Below are 19,967 nucleotides of genomic sequence, written 5' to 3' on the forward strand. Positions count from 1 at the left end.
TAGCAACACAAGCCTAATTTCTGTGTCACCATCTCTAGTATAATAAAAGAAACAGATCAAATCTATATTTGTGAAATACGCGTGATCGTCTAGTTGAGCAGGTGGAAATGGTGAGGATCTAAGACTACATTAATTTATGCCCTTCCATTCAAGGTGATAATGTCATTTCCATAATTCCATGTCCAAGAACATTTATGAGAGTTCTGTAAGTTTCAAAATGTTAACTGCATTGGAAAATTTTAGAATGGAGTCTTTATCTCAAGGTATCTACCAGACAACATTGCACTGGCTTCTGGAGAATTTTAGAATGGAGTTTCCAGGAAATATACTTTCAGAAACCAGGGCATAATCTGAACAGAACCCAGAAAATCTAGGTACATTGCAGCCCAGAAGTGAACCTGTACTACATCTCTTGATGACATTTTCTCTGGAAAAATCTAACAGAAAAGGCCGAAAAATATGAGCCCAAAATCATATGACCATTCAAAATGATCTCAATGCATGATCAGCTGAACCACACACAGATCTTCCAGGGTGAAAAAAAAAGGGGTATTATTTAGGTTTTCATGGATAAAGACTGGCCTAGACTAGAGATATTTTCCGATAAACTTAGGTACATATGCAAAAGATCACACTACTTGAGCCAAATATCTTTGAACCTGTCAAGTTAATTCGGTCATTCTACATGGGGTTCTGTCCGCTGGCCTTGAATGGTCGGCAAATGTCAACTACCAACATTACTCAATCACATGCAACTTTCTCGTGGCTTCAACTCCCAATGCGTGTGCACTGTCCTCCCAACCACCATGTTCCCTTAGTAGTTGGATGAACAAGACTTCATAATTGTGGTTTTTATGCAATGTGTGCTATCTCTAAGAATGAAAAATTTTATGGATGTGAGCTAATTGGAGAAGTTGGTTACAGCTATTCATTATACAAGCCTTGAATGCTATATAACAACTTCAGAGACTGCATTAATGCTATTCTGCTTCCATTTATCCTCCATGGACACGAACTTCAATCATGTCGTTTTCAGCGTTTCTTATAAGAATAGAGTCTGGCTCAGCCCCAAGCACTGTAATTGAGAATGGGCATCCATTGTTGCTGGGCATTGTTTTTGGCCTTGGCATTGGCCTTTGCCACCATCGGCGAAGCTCAGGACGCAACTCTTGTTCCAGCCATCATAACTTTTGGAGACTCTGCTGTAGATGTTGGGAATAATGACTATCTCCCACCATTTTCAAGGCAATTACCCTCCTTATGGAAGGACTTCATCAACCATCAAGCCTACAGGGAGGTTCTGCAATGGAAAACTAGCCACAGACATTACTGGTAATCAGCTTAAAGCAGTGATCCAATGCCATTGAGTTTGGTACCTTATCAATTTATGTACTAATCATGATTGTAATCCCATTTACAGCTGACACTCTTGGCTTCAAGACTTACCCCCAGCATACCTTAGCCCCAAGGCATCAGGAAGAACCTTCTGATTGGAGCCACCTTTGCCTCTGCTGGCTCTGGTTATGATGACAAAAACAGCCATCTTAAGTGTAAGAAAATTCCCCCATTCTCTAGTTTGATTGCCAAGAAAACAAACTTTCCAATCATCAAACATTGTTCCAATACACTTTCAACACACACAGTTTTCATATTAGTATTGTGATCGCAAGATAATCACTCATATAGTCTCCTCTTTCTCGGCATTTTCTACTTCAAATCTTGTTGCAGCATGCAATTCCATTGTCTCAACAATTAGAGGTACTACAAGGAATACCAAGCTAAGCTAGCAAAGGTAGCAGGTAGTCAAAAAGCGGCCACCATTATCAAGGATGCACTATATGTAGTGGGAGCTGTAGCAGCGATTTTATCAGAATTACTATGTCAATCCTTTCCTTAACAAAGTATACACTCCTGATCAGTATGCCTCAATCCTCGTTGGCATATTTTCGAGCTTCATCAAGGTATTTTTCTGTTCTAAATCAATCAGTAGGGGTTCATATATACTTCACACTTGCTTTAGTACTATTAGGATGGTGTTGATTAACTACTGTCTTTGAAAATAGGACTTGTATGGCTTGGGGGCAAGGAGAATTGGGCTGACTTCACTCCCACCATTAGGCTGCCTGCCAGCAACAAAAACTTTATTCGGGTTCCATCAGAGCGGTTGTGTATCCAGGCTCAACACCGACGCCCAAGGCTTCAACAAGAAAATCAATTCAGCAGTCTCAAGTCTGCAGAAGCAACTTTCAGGCCTCAAAATTGCTGTGTTTGACATTTATAAGCCCCTCTATGATATCATCAAGTCTCCTTCAGACTACGGTATTGAACATAAGCATCTAACTACTTAGTAGTCAACAATGAGTCATCACCTGATATGGGCAATTTGCAATTATACTTTACCATTATGTTTTCGCAGGTTTTGCAGAAGCCAGTAGAGGTTGCTGTGGAACAGGGACAATAGAGACAACATCCTTGCTCTGCAACCCAAAATCCATAGGGACTTGCCCAAATGCCACTCAGTATGTGTTTTGGGACAGTGTCCATCCATCTCAGGCTGCTAATCAGGTTCTTGCTGATGCACTGATTCTCCAAGGGATTGGACTCATTGGATGAGAATTTATACACATACATAAATATAGTGTGTGGCTTTTTCATCTCTCTACAATGCATTCAACTGTACTTCTTCTTCCCTACATTATGCTTATTGGATAATATTTGTATGATCTCAACAAGTATAATTTTGTCCCTCTTAATAATTGGAGTGGCTCCATGTAAGGTTGTTGTTGAAAACTATTCCCAAAGGAAGATTGGAAATGCAGTGAAATGTTAAATATTCCATCAGTTTTATTTCTCAATTTTTTAAGTAATATCTTGACAGAAAGCCTCTTGTTTCAGTTTGTTACTCCATTGTATGTCTGATTGTGCCTTTTTGTTAGGGGCTTTTGTTAAGGGCCTTTGCTTTAATTGGAAGATTAAGTTAAGCCAAAGGCATCATTTCTAAGGGAGAATGTTGATAAAAATTTCTTCCTACATGAGATGAAATAAAGTTTTTATAAGAAGTAACACTTCGGGATTTTATATTAAACTCTTTAAACAAAATTAGTGAACTTTTGACCTCCCAAAAGTTGATCCAAATCAAGGATGAAAATATCGGTAATCACGGATATATCGGTACTTCGATTTTACGGATATATCGGATATATCGGAGATATATCGGCGGATATTTTGGAAAAAAATATTGATAAGCTTAAAATTGTTAAAAACTCATAAAAATGTAAGGAAAACCTCATATATAATATAATTAGAAGTATAATAGATATTCTAAGTTATTTTATTGAAAATTTTGATATATGTATATCATGATTTATTATATTTGATAATAATATCGTATGTATCGATAAAATATGAATTTTATAAGTGTATATTTATTATTAAATTACACCTAATATTATGATATTTGATTATAATATGTCTAATTTTAAAATATATATTAATATTAAAATATGATCATTTAATTCAATTGTATTAAACAATATAAAATAAATTATGATATATATATAATTTTTTTAATATTTAATTAATTATTAATGATATTAAAAACATTATGAAGAAAATTATATAATTTTTATATTTTTGGTAATTAATTAAAAGATCTTGTATTTAATTATAATTAATTTGCTTTTTAAAATATTCTTTTAATATTTTAATACTGAGTTTAAGTATATATATATGTTTTGCACATTATATATCAAGGGGCTAGTTAGCCCAAACGGTAAGTGGTTGAACCCCAAACCAAAATGGGGTTTAAATCCCCTCGGCAGCAAATGGGAAGCTTACTGTAGCGGGCACTGTAGCGCGTTGACTGCACTGTAGCGGGTTTGACTTCGTTTGACCCGCGTTGACCAGGCGATATATCGTAAAAAATCGCCGATTTATCGCCAAAATCGCCGATATATCGCGAGAAATCGGAGATTTTTCACGATTTATTCCGAAATATCGCTGGACCAGCGATATTTCTCCATGAAATATCGTATCGCTGTCCTTCGATACACGATATTTCGGCGATATATCGCCAAAATATCGCAATATTTTCTTCCATGATCCAAATAAAGCCTAATACATTTGACTTCAACTTTTTAACAAAGTTGGTATATATGGAATTTGTGATTTGTTCACATACTAAATTGACCTATTTAATTGGGTAAAAAAATTGGCCAATTTTGTTTGAATCTCTTCCTTTTTAAAACTCAAGAGATGCAAACTTGTTTTGTCTATAAAGACAAATTGTGAGGAGTCCTTTCATATTTTTCATAATAGAGTCCCCTTGCATATTCTCTATATGATCACTCTAAGTAGATATTTCTACTTTTAGTAAACTTACCCAATGACTTTAAAAATGTCTTTTTTTATTTTTTCTACTTTGAGGGACTTTCGGAGTTTAAGAACAATCTATGCAAATAAGCATATCATCCTGATTATGGCCCATAACCCAAGGGTAGTTAGTGAGTAAGGAAGATAAAATTTGGCTTTGATACCATTTATTACAACCTATAAAAATGTTATATATTTGATGCTTATCAGTATTCATGCACATTTACACAGATGAAATAACTTGCTCTTGTAAAGGATATAAACTTTCTCTTCAAGCAATGTGAAACCTCATATTCATATCCAAATCAACTTGGCAATTTATTAATTTAATGTGAAATGATATAATTGATTCATGGGAAGTCTTATATAAATGGGTTAGCGAAAGATATGTTTTAATATACTTGTTGGGAGCAACAATTTTCCAACAAGCCCTCCTCTAAAACTTCCACTTGTAATCTCTCTTACTAGTGCAATAACTCATTCCACCAATGAATTTTATGTCTCCAACTTTATAACTCTTTCAACAATTAAGTTAGCACACAGTTATAAAAAAAAGGAAAATAAGAAGGAATGGAGAATATTCTAAGTAACATATTTCTCTTTTGTGTTAGTTACAGGATAACTACTTCTATATCATCAAGAATCAATCAATAAACCATTAATATGTGGATTCATCCTTCTAAGTGTTAATCAAACCATGTACACATACCAATAGAAAATAAAATTAAAAAATACGAGATTTTTAATATAGTTTAACGATCAATGTCATCCCTACGTCCACGAAGTACACCAATATTCAACAATTCACCAATCAAAACAAATGAGAAGAGTTACAATGATAAAGCTCTCTAAAAACACCTTTCATTTCAGTCGCACTGTCTGAAAAAACAAAACCCTAAACATAAAAGGGTTAAATATATGATATGGACAAACTTATCAATCATCACATAAAAAAAATAAAAATAATAATAAAATAAAATAAAATTAAATCTCCAATGGGCACTGCCTCTTTCAACCCCCGCAAGCTAACTAAACAACTCAATCCTTGCAAGCTCACCAAGAAGCTTGACACCCCGCAAAACTAACCAAACAATTTGACCTTCGAGATTTTGAGCAGAACACAACAAAACTGATTCAAATTTCACAATCTAATACTAAGGATATGAAAAGCATTAATAGATATTTATCTATGGTCCCGATGTGGTAACTATTAAGAAAAGTTCATATTATCCCATCAAATTACCGCCCCAATCTTTCATGATTCATAACTCTTATCAAATCCAATTTCAAATACCATTGAAGATGGAAAATTGACATTTATTTTGTTTAATCAATGTATCAATTAGATAATCACATGTTATTTATTCACTATAGGTTGTCAATAGTCTTTTGTCTCTGTTTTTTATTTTCTTTCATATATGTACATATTGTAAAAATTCAATAACACAATTGAAGTTTTCTACCTTTCCATTAAACTTTTCCACTTTAAGGTATCAGAGCTTGAAAGCTCCAACGAGTGATCTACCCTCAATCTTCCATGGTTGAGTTGTTGACAAATCTCAAATGCCTCTCGTTTCCATTAATACAACTGCCCAATTATCCTTAGGCCTTGTTTGAAAAGTTGGAATAGAGGATGAGAATGGGAAATCAATTTCATTCTCATTCATTAATGTCTTTGTATTGTTTTTAAGAATGAAAATAGGAATAAAAAAATCTTTATTATGAAAACCGAATCTCTCTCAAATAAGGATTTTGATGCCGCTTGTATACGTAGCGTTACAATTCACCTCTATTCTCATCCTATTTCCATTCGTACTCCCAAATAACAAACACACCCTTAAAGCGTACTCCATCAAATTATCCATCTTGGCTTGCACAATTCAATTCCTTCTTGTTGGAAGCCATGCATGCCAAGAAGCCACCACGGTTCAAAATGGGGTTGTTGTTCCCAATCCTACTCATACTCATTGGGTTCAACAAGATCAGACTTATGTACCAAGCTATCTTTGCATCCCTGTCCAAACCCATCATGGCTTATATTGCCTCTGCAAAAACCTTTCACAAAAATCAAAATGGCAATCTCGATATCTCCAAAGGTGCCAATAATGCAATCAAATGGGTCCGGCAAAAGATGTCCTCAGATCAAGGTTGCACCAAAACCTGAACCAGTTGCCAATCATGCCTCTACTTGGAATAAAAATTCAAATCGGTTACTTGGCACTAGAACTTCTCAACTTCTCATCATGTTACTACAGACTTGTAAAATCTATCTCTACACACAGATTATGAAGGCCCTGAAGATATTATCTTAGGTGATGGATCTGGGTTAGGTAGGATGCCACACCTCCAATTTTTATGAACTACAAAATATTTGAAATCTATTGTGATATATTCTAATTATCAAAATTCAGTTGATGAAATTAATTGCTAGATATTTGACACTCCATGATTTAGAATAGTGCCTCCCTCCTATGTTCTCCTAGTGGGGTACTGATATGTAGTTAGCAGACAGTATCCTATCTCTAAATTTAAGGGCGTGGACCATATCAATGGAGGTGGAGCAATGACTCATGGACAGTGGTCGATAAGTGACCGTATTCAATGAAAGTTGCACAATCCTATCCGTGACCCGCAATGTGTCTTTACCTTTTATATGCTCAGAAAACCTTTTTTTTTTTTTTTTTTTTGAGAATAAAAATTTATTTTCTGATTTAAAAAGTGATTTGTTTAATTTATAATAAGAAATAGCTTGTTTAATTTATTCTGGAAAATTCATTATTTTTTAAAACAATTTTAAGATATTTTAATTTTTTTTAGAGGTTTTTAAATATATAAATTTATGGTATCTTGACGAATAAATCTTGACAAAGAATAAATTAAAAGAAAAATCATTTCTTCACATTTGGATGTAGATAAATTAAATTTTATTTTTGAAAATAATTAAAAACCAAAAATTACTTTTTAATAATCATTTTTTTAGAGGGTTGAATTCATTTATGTTTTTCGAGGTTTTGAATGATTACACTTAGTATTTATTAGTTTAAAATTTTATCAAAAATAGTCATGTGGCTTATATAAGTTTCATCTATTTATATCTTATACACTTTAGTATTTATTCTTTTTTCCATCACTTTAACAAGAGAAGCATGATGACCTCTAATAAAATTTCTAGGACCTAGGAAAAGGGTTTCAATTTAGGTATTTATGTCCAATTTTAGCCTAAAATTTGGACAAACTTTTAAGTGATTAATTGTGACCATTGAGTAGATTTCTTTTCCTAATATTTGCATCATCACTAGTGTGCAATAATACCACTCTTACGTCAAGGGATTATCTAAATAATAATTCTTAAAATAGGTTTCAAGCCATGATATCAAATGTTATAAAATATTTGATTTACCCTTAATAACCATTAATTAATTTTTAGATGAAATGCGGCCGAAAATCCTATCCAACAACCAAGATTTTTTTATATGGTAAGGGTAGTGTAGTGATGTCAAGGCTTCATTAGCTGACAGCCCCTGATAGCTTAGCTCTGACCCCAGATGCATGGCCACATTGAATTCAAAATTAACTTCCATTAAGTTTCCTACCTGTCACACACAACCACTCTCCTGAGGATCCAAGCATCAATTGGTATTTCCATTCCATTTTTCTCGTAGTTAGTATCGTTAATCATCGGCTTACCTATAGTCCGGAGTATTTGTGAATCAACTTAATTCAGGATGCCCAATAGCCACCCGACAACAGCACTAATGGCCACCCACCCTCCTCTTCTGATTGACTGACGCCACCTTCAATTGGGTAACTATTGCTCTTCCTATAAAGCCTAAGGACCAGGCACAGCCCGGCACCTATTAACAGAAAATGGCTATCTGGGGTGGTGCAGCAGCATTGGTTTTGGCACTGGCATTGCAGTTTGCCACCATGGCTGATGCTCAAGGAACCACCAGTATTGTTCCGGCGATGATATTGTTTGGGGACTCAGCGGTGGACAGCGGGAATAATAACTACTTCCCCACTGCTTTCAAGGCCAATTACCTTCCTTATGGGAAGGACTTCATCAGCCATCAGCCTACTGGGAGGTTCAGCAATGGGAAACTAGCCACTGATATCACCGGTGGGTTCAAGCCCCAGTGGCCAGTAAAGCTTTGATGCCATGTTGAATTACTTGTATTGAGTTTATATGTAGTGACATGCATCATGTAACTTGTTTTGCAGCTGACATTCTAGGGTTTAAGACCTACCCGCCAGCTTATCTTAGCCCACAGGCCACAGGGAAGAACCTTCTGGTTGGGGCCAACTTTGGCTCTGCTGCAGCTGGTTATGATGACAATACAGCCATCATTAACGTAAACTAATTATCTTATGAGTCTAGTTTGGTTGCCAAGAAGACTGAAGAAAAGAAAAGAAAAGAAAAGGAAGCTTACAATCATATCAACAGTTTTTCTTTTTCTTTTTTGTTTTTGTTTTTAATTTTATTTATTTATTTATTGCAGCATGCAATACCATTGTCGCAACAGTTGGTTACAAGGAATACAGAGTAAAGCTACGAAAGTGGCAGGTAGTAAGAGAGCAGCAGCCATCCCAAGGGTGCATATACCTAGTTGGCTTTGGTACTGCAGATTTTCTTCAAAATTACTATGTCAACCCTTCCCTCAAGAAACTCTACAACTCCTGATCAGTATTCCACATACCTTGCCACCATTTTCTCGAGCTTCATCAAGGTCTCTTGATCGATCTGCTTTGTTACAATTTCTCAAGCCCTCCCCTCCATCATGTGAATAATTGGTGTTTGATAACAGGACTTGTATGGCTTGGGAGCAAGGAAAATTGGGGTAGTTCCACTCCCACCATTGGGTTGCTTTCCAGAGACCATCACTATGTTCGGTACCGTAAGCATGTTGCATCGCAGGATCAACAAGAATGCCCAAGGATCAATAACAAGATCAACACAACAGCCATAAGTCTCCAAGAAAACTGCTGCCTCAAGATCGTTGTCTCGACATTTTAAGCCCCTCCATGATGTTTTACATCTCCTTCAGACTATGGTAATGACCTGTACATGTATATATTATGTGAACTGATACTTGATATGAGCAATGTGTTATAGTCATGCTCTATTGTTATGTTTTCGTAGGTTTTGCAGAAGCCAGGAAAGGTTTGCTGCCAGGACACGTAAAACAGGGACAGTTCCCATACTCTGTGACCCAAAGTCTCCAGAACTTGCCGGATGCCAGTCAATATGTGTTTTGGGACCGATGTCCATCCTGTCCCAGGCTACTAATCAGATGCTTGCCGAATCATGCTTCTCCAGGGCATTTCCTCATTTCGAGGATATTGTGCTTTGATCTATTTAACAATGGCATTGAATTGTAAACTTTTAGTATAGAAACTATATCTTAAACCGTTTCATCTCAATTGTTTTATCCATGAATCGTAAGGACTTCCATAAGATGAATATTCAGAACACCCTCTTAAGTATGTCAACAGACAAGCAGCAAGCAAGGTACTAATTGAAAGAAGATTGCACCATCACATTAAAAAAAGGGATTTAGAATGTTTCTATTAGGATATATAGCATGGAAAAATATGATGTTGTTTCTCCTAGTTAGACGATTAACAGAGAGCATAAGCTTCCAAGAAGAAAAAGAAAGAAAAAAAAAAAACAAAAAGCATACAGCAATGTTGATTGAAACTGGATAAGAAGAAAGTAGTAGGGGCATGTTAGAAATGTGTAACCCAGAGTTCAGTAGCTCAAGCAGCTAGCAGACTCGACGGGCAAAAAGTAACACTGCTTTCTGTACTTCTCCAAGCTTTTTGCTCCCTTCAGCGCATGAACTGCCTGTTTCAAGCTTGCACTGCCAGGGAATCTGGCGAGTCAAGTAGCTTGATTAATCAGAGTTGTTCCATTTCAATAGCATTCCTGTAATCTTCCTGGCAAGCTCAGGCTAGAAGGGGGACAGGGGGAGAGAGTTTATTTATTCATTAGCTAGTGTAGTCACATAGAAACCGTTTTAGGAAGAAATTCAGTATCAGTAATTACAAACCTGAAGACTATGAACAAGAGGGTAGAGATGATGCCCGATTATCTCCTTGGAGTTCCCCCAGACGTTGGATTGGGCGGTGCTCTAATAAAGTGTTTCTCTGAAACTGATCCTTTGGAGGAAGCTTCTTCAGATCCACTTTTATTGTTCCCCCTTTTTCTTGAAGTGAAGTTTTCTGATTGGAAGGACTCGCATAGTTGAGAGCTTGAGTAGGACTTTAGAGGTTGCAAATGTCTAGACTGTGGAAGGGAATGAAGAAAATTGTGCTTAAAATAAAGAAACCATGCAGTGTCATATAAACATGAGCAAACATGTTTTTGGCAAAAATATTTCTCCTTAAAAGTGAAAAATAAAACATACATTCTGTTGATAACCCCAGTTGTTGGTGTTCCCTGCTGTGCTTGCTTCATTGGAATCTGCAATTGCATGATCATAAGTAATCTAAATTGCATAAGCGGATCAAATATCAATCTAGAGAAATTAGTCACAAAATAAAACTAGAGGGTTTCCTTACAAATGTGGAAAAATTTTGCTGGTAATTCCTGTGGGGCAAAAGGGCGCATCACACCAAGGTTCCTACCAAACTGTTGACATATGATTGGCTGAGGTGAATTAATCTGTGGGGTAGGATTTGGGTGAGGAAGGAACAAAGAGTAATCAGGTGAACTGGATCCAGAGGAAAGGAAATGAGGACCATAATACTGCAAAGGTATTGTGAGTAGTAATCTCGCAGTACCCTCTGACGATCTTCTTTACGCTGTGCCATAGCAATGTACAAAGACCTTCCATGAAGTAGGGTTCCTGTGAAAAGCAGAACCAAAATTAGACCAAAATGGAATTAAATACCTTCAGACATGCATACAGGAGAGAAAACAGGAGACAGAGGGAGACTTTATTTACCATTAAGTGTAGTCAAAGCCTTCTGTGCTTCTTCAGAAGTTGAGAAGCATACAAAACCAAATCCTTTACTGAGCCCACTATCATGTCTCATCACTTGGCAGAAGTTATTGTCCACAGGAGCTGAATGTTCTTGCAATTTGTCGTCATCAACAGATGCATCAAGATTCTCACATACAAGTTTGACGCCTTCTCCTTACCAATATTGCAGTTGACCATCTCCTTTCATGTTTAGAAGCTCCTGCCTTTCAGCTTTTTCTGAGCCCTTCCAACAAACAACTTCTTTGATCCTGATCCACAAAATAATTATTCCATTTGAGGAACTAAGTTCATATGAATTAAGGGTAGAAAAGATAAAAAAAAAAAAAAAAAAACAAAAACCGAGAAATATGGATTAACGAGTTGGATGTCAACCTAGGCATTGCACCATTGAGGCCTCCACAGCCTTCTTAGCCTCGTCTGGCGACTCAAAGTTCACAAAACCAAACCCTCTGGATTTCCCATTGCCATCCTTCATGATAACAACAGTGCCAACTTTCCAAATTCAGAGAAACTTGTCTCGAATGATATCCTCTGTCAAATCTTCACCCAGATTTTTCACATACACATTTGTAAATTTTGTTTCCTCAGAAGCCTCCTTCCTCTCACATTTCTTGACAAATTTGGACACATATCTGAAGAGAGACCAAGAGAACATAAAACCAATTGTAACCGCACAATTTAAAAAGATGGCTCAATAAAATTTAACAGGCAAAGAAGCCATAAGAAACCAAGTATACATCCAGAGATCACAGTAGATGTCAATCTAAAGAGTACAAAAGGGAATAGAAGATTAGAGAAACCCAGTTCATATAAAGAAGAATTTGGAGTAAAAACTTCTATAACATAGAAGAATCCAAGATACTGGAGAAACTACTGATCTAGAATGATCCCCCATTTGCTTTCTGACAAATTGTGAAGCATGAAATTTCCAATACTATTCAAAATCAAGGAAAACAACAACCTCCATTCAGCTGTGCCTACAAACTCTTTAGCTTAAATGAATTAAAATACTAATTTACAGAAATCAAACAACATCAAAACAGAATATTCAACTTTTGAATTATTTTATTTTACCAAATTTTCTCTAAACTACCAATGGGGTAGAAGTGCAAATCAAATTCCATGTTCCCACATTACAATTCGTAGTATTTCGCACACCAGAATTGATACATAAGCACTATTAAATCCAAGCATCAAAAGATATAAGAGGGCACTCAGAATAATTAACCCGCGATAAAACCAAAGAAAAAAAATGATGAAAAATTAGCTACAGCAATTCTTAAATCAACCATGGATAGAATCCTATCCTTACATTCAAGAGTAAAACACAGGGAATGCAAAATTCTGAAACATATTATGAATGTACAGTTGACATAATAGAAGAATGAGAAAATAACAAAGACACTAAAAAAAAAAAAAAAAAGAGGACTTACAATTTTTTTCCGTCAAGCATTGTATCATTTAGAGCATTAAGAGCAGCAGTGGCCGAGTCATCTGAATCAAACTGAACGAACCCAAAACATTTACTCTTCCCATTTTCTTCCGCCACCTTGCAAGAGAGTATATTGGCCAAACTTGCAGAAAATGTCCTGCAAAGAAGCGCTGTTGATTGAAGGATCGAAGTTCTTGACAAAAAGATTGGCCAAGACCAGTCTTTCTTGGAAGAGGGTCTCTGTGAGACCACATTATCCTCATGGGTTTCCCCATCAGTTTAGTGTGGTTAAGACATGCCAAAGCCTTAGAAGCTGATCAAAAAACAGAGGAACAGCTAGTAAATCAACCATTTAGAAGATAGAACTGAGAAAGAGCCAAAAAAGAAGAGGTCAAACCACAAAAACCAAGAACAAAAGAAATGGAAAATAGAGAGAGAGAAGACAATGCCTGTTTGATTCATAAGAAAATGCGGGAAAAAAATATTAAATGATCATATGTGAATCTTTCATAATTTGCATCTAGTAGACCGAAAACCACAACTGAAAATCAAACGACTAAACTTCCCTTCATTTTCCTTTTCTATTTTATCCACAAGCAATTAAACTATAAATTTAATCATATTCAAGAAGAAACATAACCCTAGTCAGCATCTACAAAATCGAACCAAAAGAACAGACGAACAGACCCACAAAAGGATCTGCCCCTAGTCTACGGATTCACAGTATAGAAAGCCAAAGAAAACAGAACAAACAAGAAAGAAAATAGACCCTAGTCACCATTGACGAGAAACAAAACCAGGAAAACAGAGGAACATATCAAAAAGAAGAAAATGAAAAATAATAATAATAATCTTCTCCCAAGTCTAAGGATTCACATGATAGAAAGCTAAAGAAAACAAAACAAACAAGACCCAAATTCACGAACAGGAAAGATAAGAAGTATCCAGATCTCCATTAGCCCAAGAAAGCAAAAGAGAAAAAACAGCCATGTCCCAAATCACCCAAGTGGCCATCAACAACACAAACGAAAACGCATTTTACAAACAAAGAAAGAAAACCATCAAAATCAACATAAACAACAAAGAGAAAGCTCATCCTCAAGATAGCATGAGCCACAGCCAAGAAACTCAAAATAGAGAAAGCTCGGGCCAGAGAGAGAGAGAGAGAGAGAGAGAGACGGGTTACCATCGGAGGATAGAAGAAGTTGACATAAGCATAGCAAAGGGACTTTCCGGAGAGTGAGTCTCTGCAGAGGCGAACGGAGACCAGAGGACCCATCCCGGAGAAGACGTCCACCAGCTCAACCTCCGACACGTCCGGATCCAGATCCCCCACGTAAAGCGCCGCCTTGTGCAGCTCAAGTCCCGGCGACGGAGGCGGCGGATGTAGAAGCTGCGGTGGTGGTGGCGGAGACACCAGCATTGCCGCCATTGTCTTTGCTTCAAAAGTTCAGAGAGAGAAAACTTGAGAGAGTGCGTGAAAAAAAATGATCAATTGTGAGGTGAGCGACTAACGTTCCGTACAATTTATATTTAGAGAGAGAAAATAGTTAGTTTAGAGAGAGAGACAGAGAGTTTGTTATAACTGTCATACGGCGATAGTACAGTAAAATCAATCTTTTTATTCGCCCCCTTCTGTTTGACACCTGGCATCGTGAAATGCGTCAGAGAATGGGCGTGAAGGAAGTCAATGAATCGACGTCGTATTTTGAGTTTATTTTTTGAATTTCTAAGAATATGTCCCCTCTTCCATTTCTAAAATTAGGGATATTTTTTAGAAAATTATTAAAAAAAAAGAAAAACTTACGAGAATAAAATAGATGTTAGGAAAAATAGGGGAAAATAGGATAAGAACACACAACTTTACAGTGAAAATTACTGATAAATAAAAAAAAGATGTATTATATCAAAAAATTGATACAAAAGAAGAAAGAGGCAAACAATTAATATATAAATATAAATATTATAACCCTAAAATTTATACATTATCACACATATATGTAAATACAAGAGAATAATAAATAAAACAAATATCGACTTGATCTTTCCACTATCATCATAGACCTCCAAAAAAAATCTAGTAAATTTAGTTTCACCACATATGTCGCACACCTAGCTTTTCAAGTTGAGCCAAATAGAATTCGCATCACCAAACTCTAACAATAAAGTTAGAATAATTATTTTTTACATTGGGGCTCAATTTTGATTTTTTTTTTTCTAACATACAAAAATATTAATTTTAAAAAGAATTTTTATCATATTTTTCCTATCAAATAAAATGAAAATCTTAACTATGTTTGTTTCTGGAAAAATTTAATAGAAAATATTAAAAAATAACAAACATATTATATATATATATATATATATATATATATATATAAATTTAATAATTATTTTTATTTATTATTTAAACTTATTTCACTTGTTTTTTTTCTCATATATAAAAATTAAATAATTTAAAATATATTATTTTTAACTAATGTTAACTATATTTGATTTTTTTTACTGTGTTTTATGGTAAAACTAATTATAAGAAAATTATTTTTCTTGGTATTTTCTAGACTCAAACACAACCTTTTTATATTTAGTTCTCGAAAAGTATTAAGGAAAATAAAAAAGTACAAAGGGAATGGTTTTTTCATGTTGGTTTCACCATGAAAACTACAAAAGAAAATTAAATATAATTAAAATTTATCAAAAAAAATTATATATTTTTAAATTATTCAATCTTTATATAGGAAAATAAATAAAATGATTTTAAATAAACCTATAAAATAATATATTAAATTTAAATCTATTTTTATTTTCTTTTACTTTTTATTTTTTTCTATTTTTCCTCTTTATTTTCTTTCATTCACAATTTTTTTCCAAAATTTCTATGAACCAAAGATAGCAATGAAGTTTTTTTTGTTCCCCCACTTCAGACCTTTTCCTAATAACATTTCAACTCTCTCCACTTTCTTAGTTGTATTATCTTGAATTCAAGGTATAAAAATCAAAACCAAATGATGAGTAAGAAAGTGAGTTCTAAATATTTGCGAGCAAAAGCATTTGGAAACTTTGATTTTATAAACTTAACATATATTTAGTTCCCAGAAAGTACTAAAAAAAAATATTAAAAAAAATAATTTTTTATGTTTGATAATTTGATTTTACTATAAAAAAAATCAAATATCATTAAAATTAATTAAAAATTTATGCATTTTAAAAATATTTAATAAAAAAAATTAAATAAACTTAAAAAAACATATAAAAATAATTTATTATTTTTTAATCTATTTTTTATTTTTCTTCACTTTCTTCTTTCTTTCCACTTTTTCTTTCTACTTTCCCTCTAAAACCAAACATAACCTTAAAGATTCAGAAAAAAAAAAAAAAAAACATTAAAGGCAAATTTGACACATGAAGCAAAAACAAGGAAAGATTTTCACTTCTTTTCTGCCATGCCTGGGGGGTTTGTCTGTGTTAGGACATTAAGGAAGATAAAACAGAAAGCTTATTACAATGGAAGCACACGCCTCCTCACTCTTAGGCTTAAGCCAATACAGCAACATTACAAAAAGAGAAGGGTAGATGTAAATAAAAACTAAATATTCATCCATATTGTTCAAGCTAAAATGATATCAAGAAGCTGTGATTCACATTCTAACTGATTTCTATCAATAAAGTATGGTACATTGGTCATTGACCAGTAAATCCTTTCACATGTAAATGACTTGAAGGAGTTCAAGACTTCTGATGCATTTCGAAACCTACCGACAGATCCTAAATATCAATACGAACCTATTGGCACTGATTTTGATTTCCTGTGGGATGGTTTTCCACCATGAGAATGACTCAAAGCTTCTGCATATTTCACCAGTGAAGATTTGTGATTGGCATCTACGGGCGAATCATTAACAGCTTCCCCACCCAAAATGATTCTCTTGTATGCATTGAAGTGCCCTGTATCACTGTATCTCCGGGCTCTTTCCAATTCCTTGAAATCCTCTACATTCAGACTCTTTAATCTTTGTATATCTAAAGAATGTCTAAATGAACTTGGAGTCAGAGCTGTAAATCGATTGCTATTCCCAGCAGTTTTGGCATCAACTCCTGTTGGATAGGCAGAATTGCAGTGCAGAGAATCATCAGAACATGTCGGCAACATTTCTGGTGATGCAGCTTTGTCTGCTGTTGAAACTTGGTCATGGTGATGGTGGTCTTTACCCCTTACAAGTCTCCGAAGCTTGCTGAGAAATTTTGTCTTTTTTGAACTGCTGGTTATGGTAGCCGATGAATTAAAGGCAGAAGAATCATCAAACTCGCTGGAGTCACCTTGGGAGGATGACCACAGGTCAGAATCGAAGTCCATAATGTCAATTACCTTTTCCTCAATCCCTTCTGTATATCCATATTCGAGTATTAGCTTCTTGGCTTTCTCCTCAGACTTGGGGCTCAGGGTATTGCTTAGGTCCTTGGCAACAGTTCTACCATCCGGGAGCTCATAATTTCTCAGCTCATATCGTAAGCAAGCATTTAGCCACCGAAGATAGACTAGCTCTTCTACATCAGCACACCGATCTGCTTGGAGTTGCTCAATTTTCTTTGACAAATCTTCATTTTCTTGTCTCAGGCAGTGGCTCAATTTCTTTGCTTCTTCTACCTGCAGCAACAGTTATCCAGACCAGAATAAAACAAACATAGCTGGGATAAGGAGAAAATGAAGAAGGAAGAGGATTAAGCATGAATGAAATAATTACCTCTGGATGTTCCAGAACAGAACTTGCAAGGATTTGAGTGGATTCCAACCTTTCTGCCAATTCAGAATTTTCCAGCTGCAATTTTATATTAGAGTTCCTTAACTCCTCTGCTTCATTCTCCAAATCCTTTAGCTTTAATTGAATATCTGGATCACTGTTAGCAGCCTTGTGTTCTTGGTCTTGAAACTTTTCAACTCTTTGCTTAAGTATAAAAATCTGTTTTCGGTTGCGTTCAGCTTCAGACCTAAGTTTCTGCTCAAGCAGCTTTATTTTGGCTCTGGCACCTTCTAGCTCAGCCACAAGTGTAGGGTAATCAGCCAGTTGTGCCTCTAGTCGTTGCTTATCAGCCTGCAAGGACTCAATCTTAAGATTCAAAAGCTTAAATTCAGTATTGTTGAAATTCAATCGATTTTGGAGCTCCATGACGGTTGTTTCTTGCTCTTGAAGCCCATAATACTCGAGCAACTGGACCTCAAGATTCCTCTCCCTTTCTCGAAGTTCTCTAACCATGCTCCTCAGTTGATTAATCTCTTGCTCGTACTCGTCCTTCTCTGCAGTTCTAAATGCTATAGGTTTTTCTACATCTGACCCAAGTGTTTCTACATCCTGGCTTAGAGAAATCCCACTATTCATAGCAACTAAGTCAAATTCCTTCATAATCTCTTTAAATTCTGGCAAAAGGACCCTATCTTTATCTCCACTATTTTTACTGCTTGAAGAGAGGTCAACCAAGAAATTATCGACCTTATCCTTCTGAAGACATGCTTCTCCCTGCCAAACAGAAACTGAACATTATTTGATACACCAGGAACTATATTCCAGCAGAACTGTATTCAGCCAATTTCGTCAATTTTGATTTCAATGGTTCATCCATTTTCTTGGTAAAGAGAAACATATGTGGTCATTCGGTCTCTAAGTCAATTGTTCACTGATGGGCATTTAGGATATATGGAGTGATAAAATACCGAAATTCCCTACTTGTTTCTTCAAAAAATCCTAGGGAAAATAAATGAAAAGCTTGGAATTATACCAGGCCATCATCTTTGACCAATGATTTCTATTAGACCAAATGAAACATACTTTCTTTTTTCTAAAACCTTTTCGTGATCAAGCTGGTGGATGCCTTGATCAGTTCACCACCAATCCAAAAACCAAGAAATTGATGAAACTACACCCATCTACCAAGCACAAATTCAAATTTGGGAACTGAATAATCTTACATATTTTTCAGCTGCAATTGGAGCAATATTACAGGAACTGGGTGTTGTCTGTAAGGCACGAAGACCATCTCTGAGCCCAGCTCTATCTCCTCCCAAATCAACTCCACTCCCACAATCTGAATTCATATACAATCACAACGTGGATTAAAAACAAAACCCAGATACAAATCAACAAAACACAGACCAATAAAGGCGAAACTGCGAACCTGAAGATTGAGGGGACGGTGGAGGCTGGGAGGGTCCGATCCGCTTCGTTTTGAAGCGAGAATAGAGAAATCCAGCAAACGAGAGAGCTAAAGCCACCCCAAGTTGCAGCAGAAGAGGCCTTACATCTTTCTTCTCTCCCACGATTGCCATCACAAACCTCAATTTCTAGCTATATCCAGGAACCCACAGAGAAAGTACAAAATCTCGTGAGACAAATCCCGGGTCTTCTTCTTCGTCATCCTCCATCTACATACCCAAAACCAACAAAATTCAAACGACCCATATCAGATAAAGCCACAACGAAACAATAAAACCCAGAATAACCCAAAACCCTTTGCAGCTTCTGCTGATTTTAGGTAGAGAAAAAAACAGGACTCACCCCTGGACAGAGCGTTTCTCATATGGATTGAATGATTGATAAAAATAAAGAACTGCAACAGAAAACCAAAACCCACAACGGAGATAGCGAGAGAGCGAGAGAGCGAGAGAGCTTGATTTGCGGAGAAGAGTGTCGATCTTACGCAACTACAACTGGGTTTTCGTTCCGTTTCTTATGCTGTCTCAGGCCTGAAACAGTTGCACAAGAAAACCCTTACATAAAATTAAAAAGTCCCTCCACAATCAAACCTGGGCATCAATTTTGTCTTATGTCATGGGAAAATTAGGTAAGAAAAAACAAAAAAGAGAGAAAATTCTAGAGAGAAAAAAGCAGATTGTGAGATGTGACTATGTGAGTGAACATGAGAAAATGAGCAGTATGGGGATCAACCACGAGAAAGAAGAGACAGAGAAAGAGAGAAAGTCACATTCTGTAATAATGAGTAAAGACACCAAACCATGGATTCGAAATTTGGAGACTTGTAATTTCTGGGGCTTGTTTGGAAACAAATGGATGGATGACCTGTTTTCCCTCCATTTCTTTTTCCCTGTTTGGGTGGGTATGGGTCATCCGGGTTACCAGGCATGACCCGTTTCCAATTTTCCAACTTCTGTTTGGTGGAAATTGAAA

The 19,967-nt window shown here is 35.7% G+C and overlaps 1 protein-coding gene and 3 pseudogenes across 1 annotated transcript; 2 read left to right on the top strand and 2 right to left on the bottom strand.

Annotated features, from left to right (window-relative positions):
* Positions 1–1,526: 1,526 nt before the first annotated feature.
* LOC117922430 lies at positions 1,527–2,863 on the top strand (annotated as a pseudogene).
* Positions 2,864–8,238: 5,375 nt separating this feature from the next.
* Positions 8,239–9,385, top strand: LOC117922433 (annotated as a pseudogene).
* Positions 9,386–10,120: 735 nt separating this feature from the next.
* LOC117922434 lies at positions 10,121–14,271 on the bottom strand (annotated as a pseudogene).
* A 1,996-nt stretch (positions 14,272–16,267) lies between these two features.
* LOC117922328 (protein CHUP1, chloroplastic-like) lies at positions 16,268–19,752 on the bottom strand. Its single transcript, XM_034840437.1, has 5 exons — positions 19,338–19,752; positions 18,958–19,204; positions 18,752–18,867; positions 17,532–18,302; positions 16,268–17,434 (listed from the first exon to the last, which is right to left on the bottom strand). The coding sequence occupies exons 2-5, from the start codon at positions 19,106–19,108 to the stop codon at positions 16,562–16,564; spliced, it is 1,911 nt and encodes a 636-aa protein (XP_034696328.1). The 5' UTR covers positions 19,109–19,204; positions 19,338–19,752; the 3' UTR covers positions 16,268–16,561.
* Between the last annotated feature and the right edge of the window lie 215 nt (positions 19,753–19,967).

The sequence above is a fragment of the Vitis riparia genome, chromosome 9 (genome assembly GCF_004353265.1).
Source record: "Vitis riparia cultivar Riparia Gloire de Montpellier isolate 1030 chromosome 9, EGFV_Vit.rip_1.0, whole genome shotgun sequence".
NCBI lineage: Eukaryota > Viridiplantae > Streptophyta > Magnoliopsida > Vitales > Vitaceae > Vitis > Vitis riparia.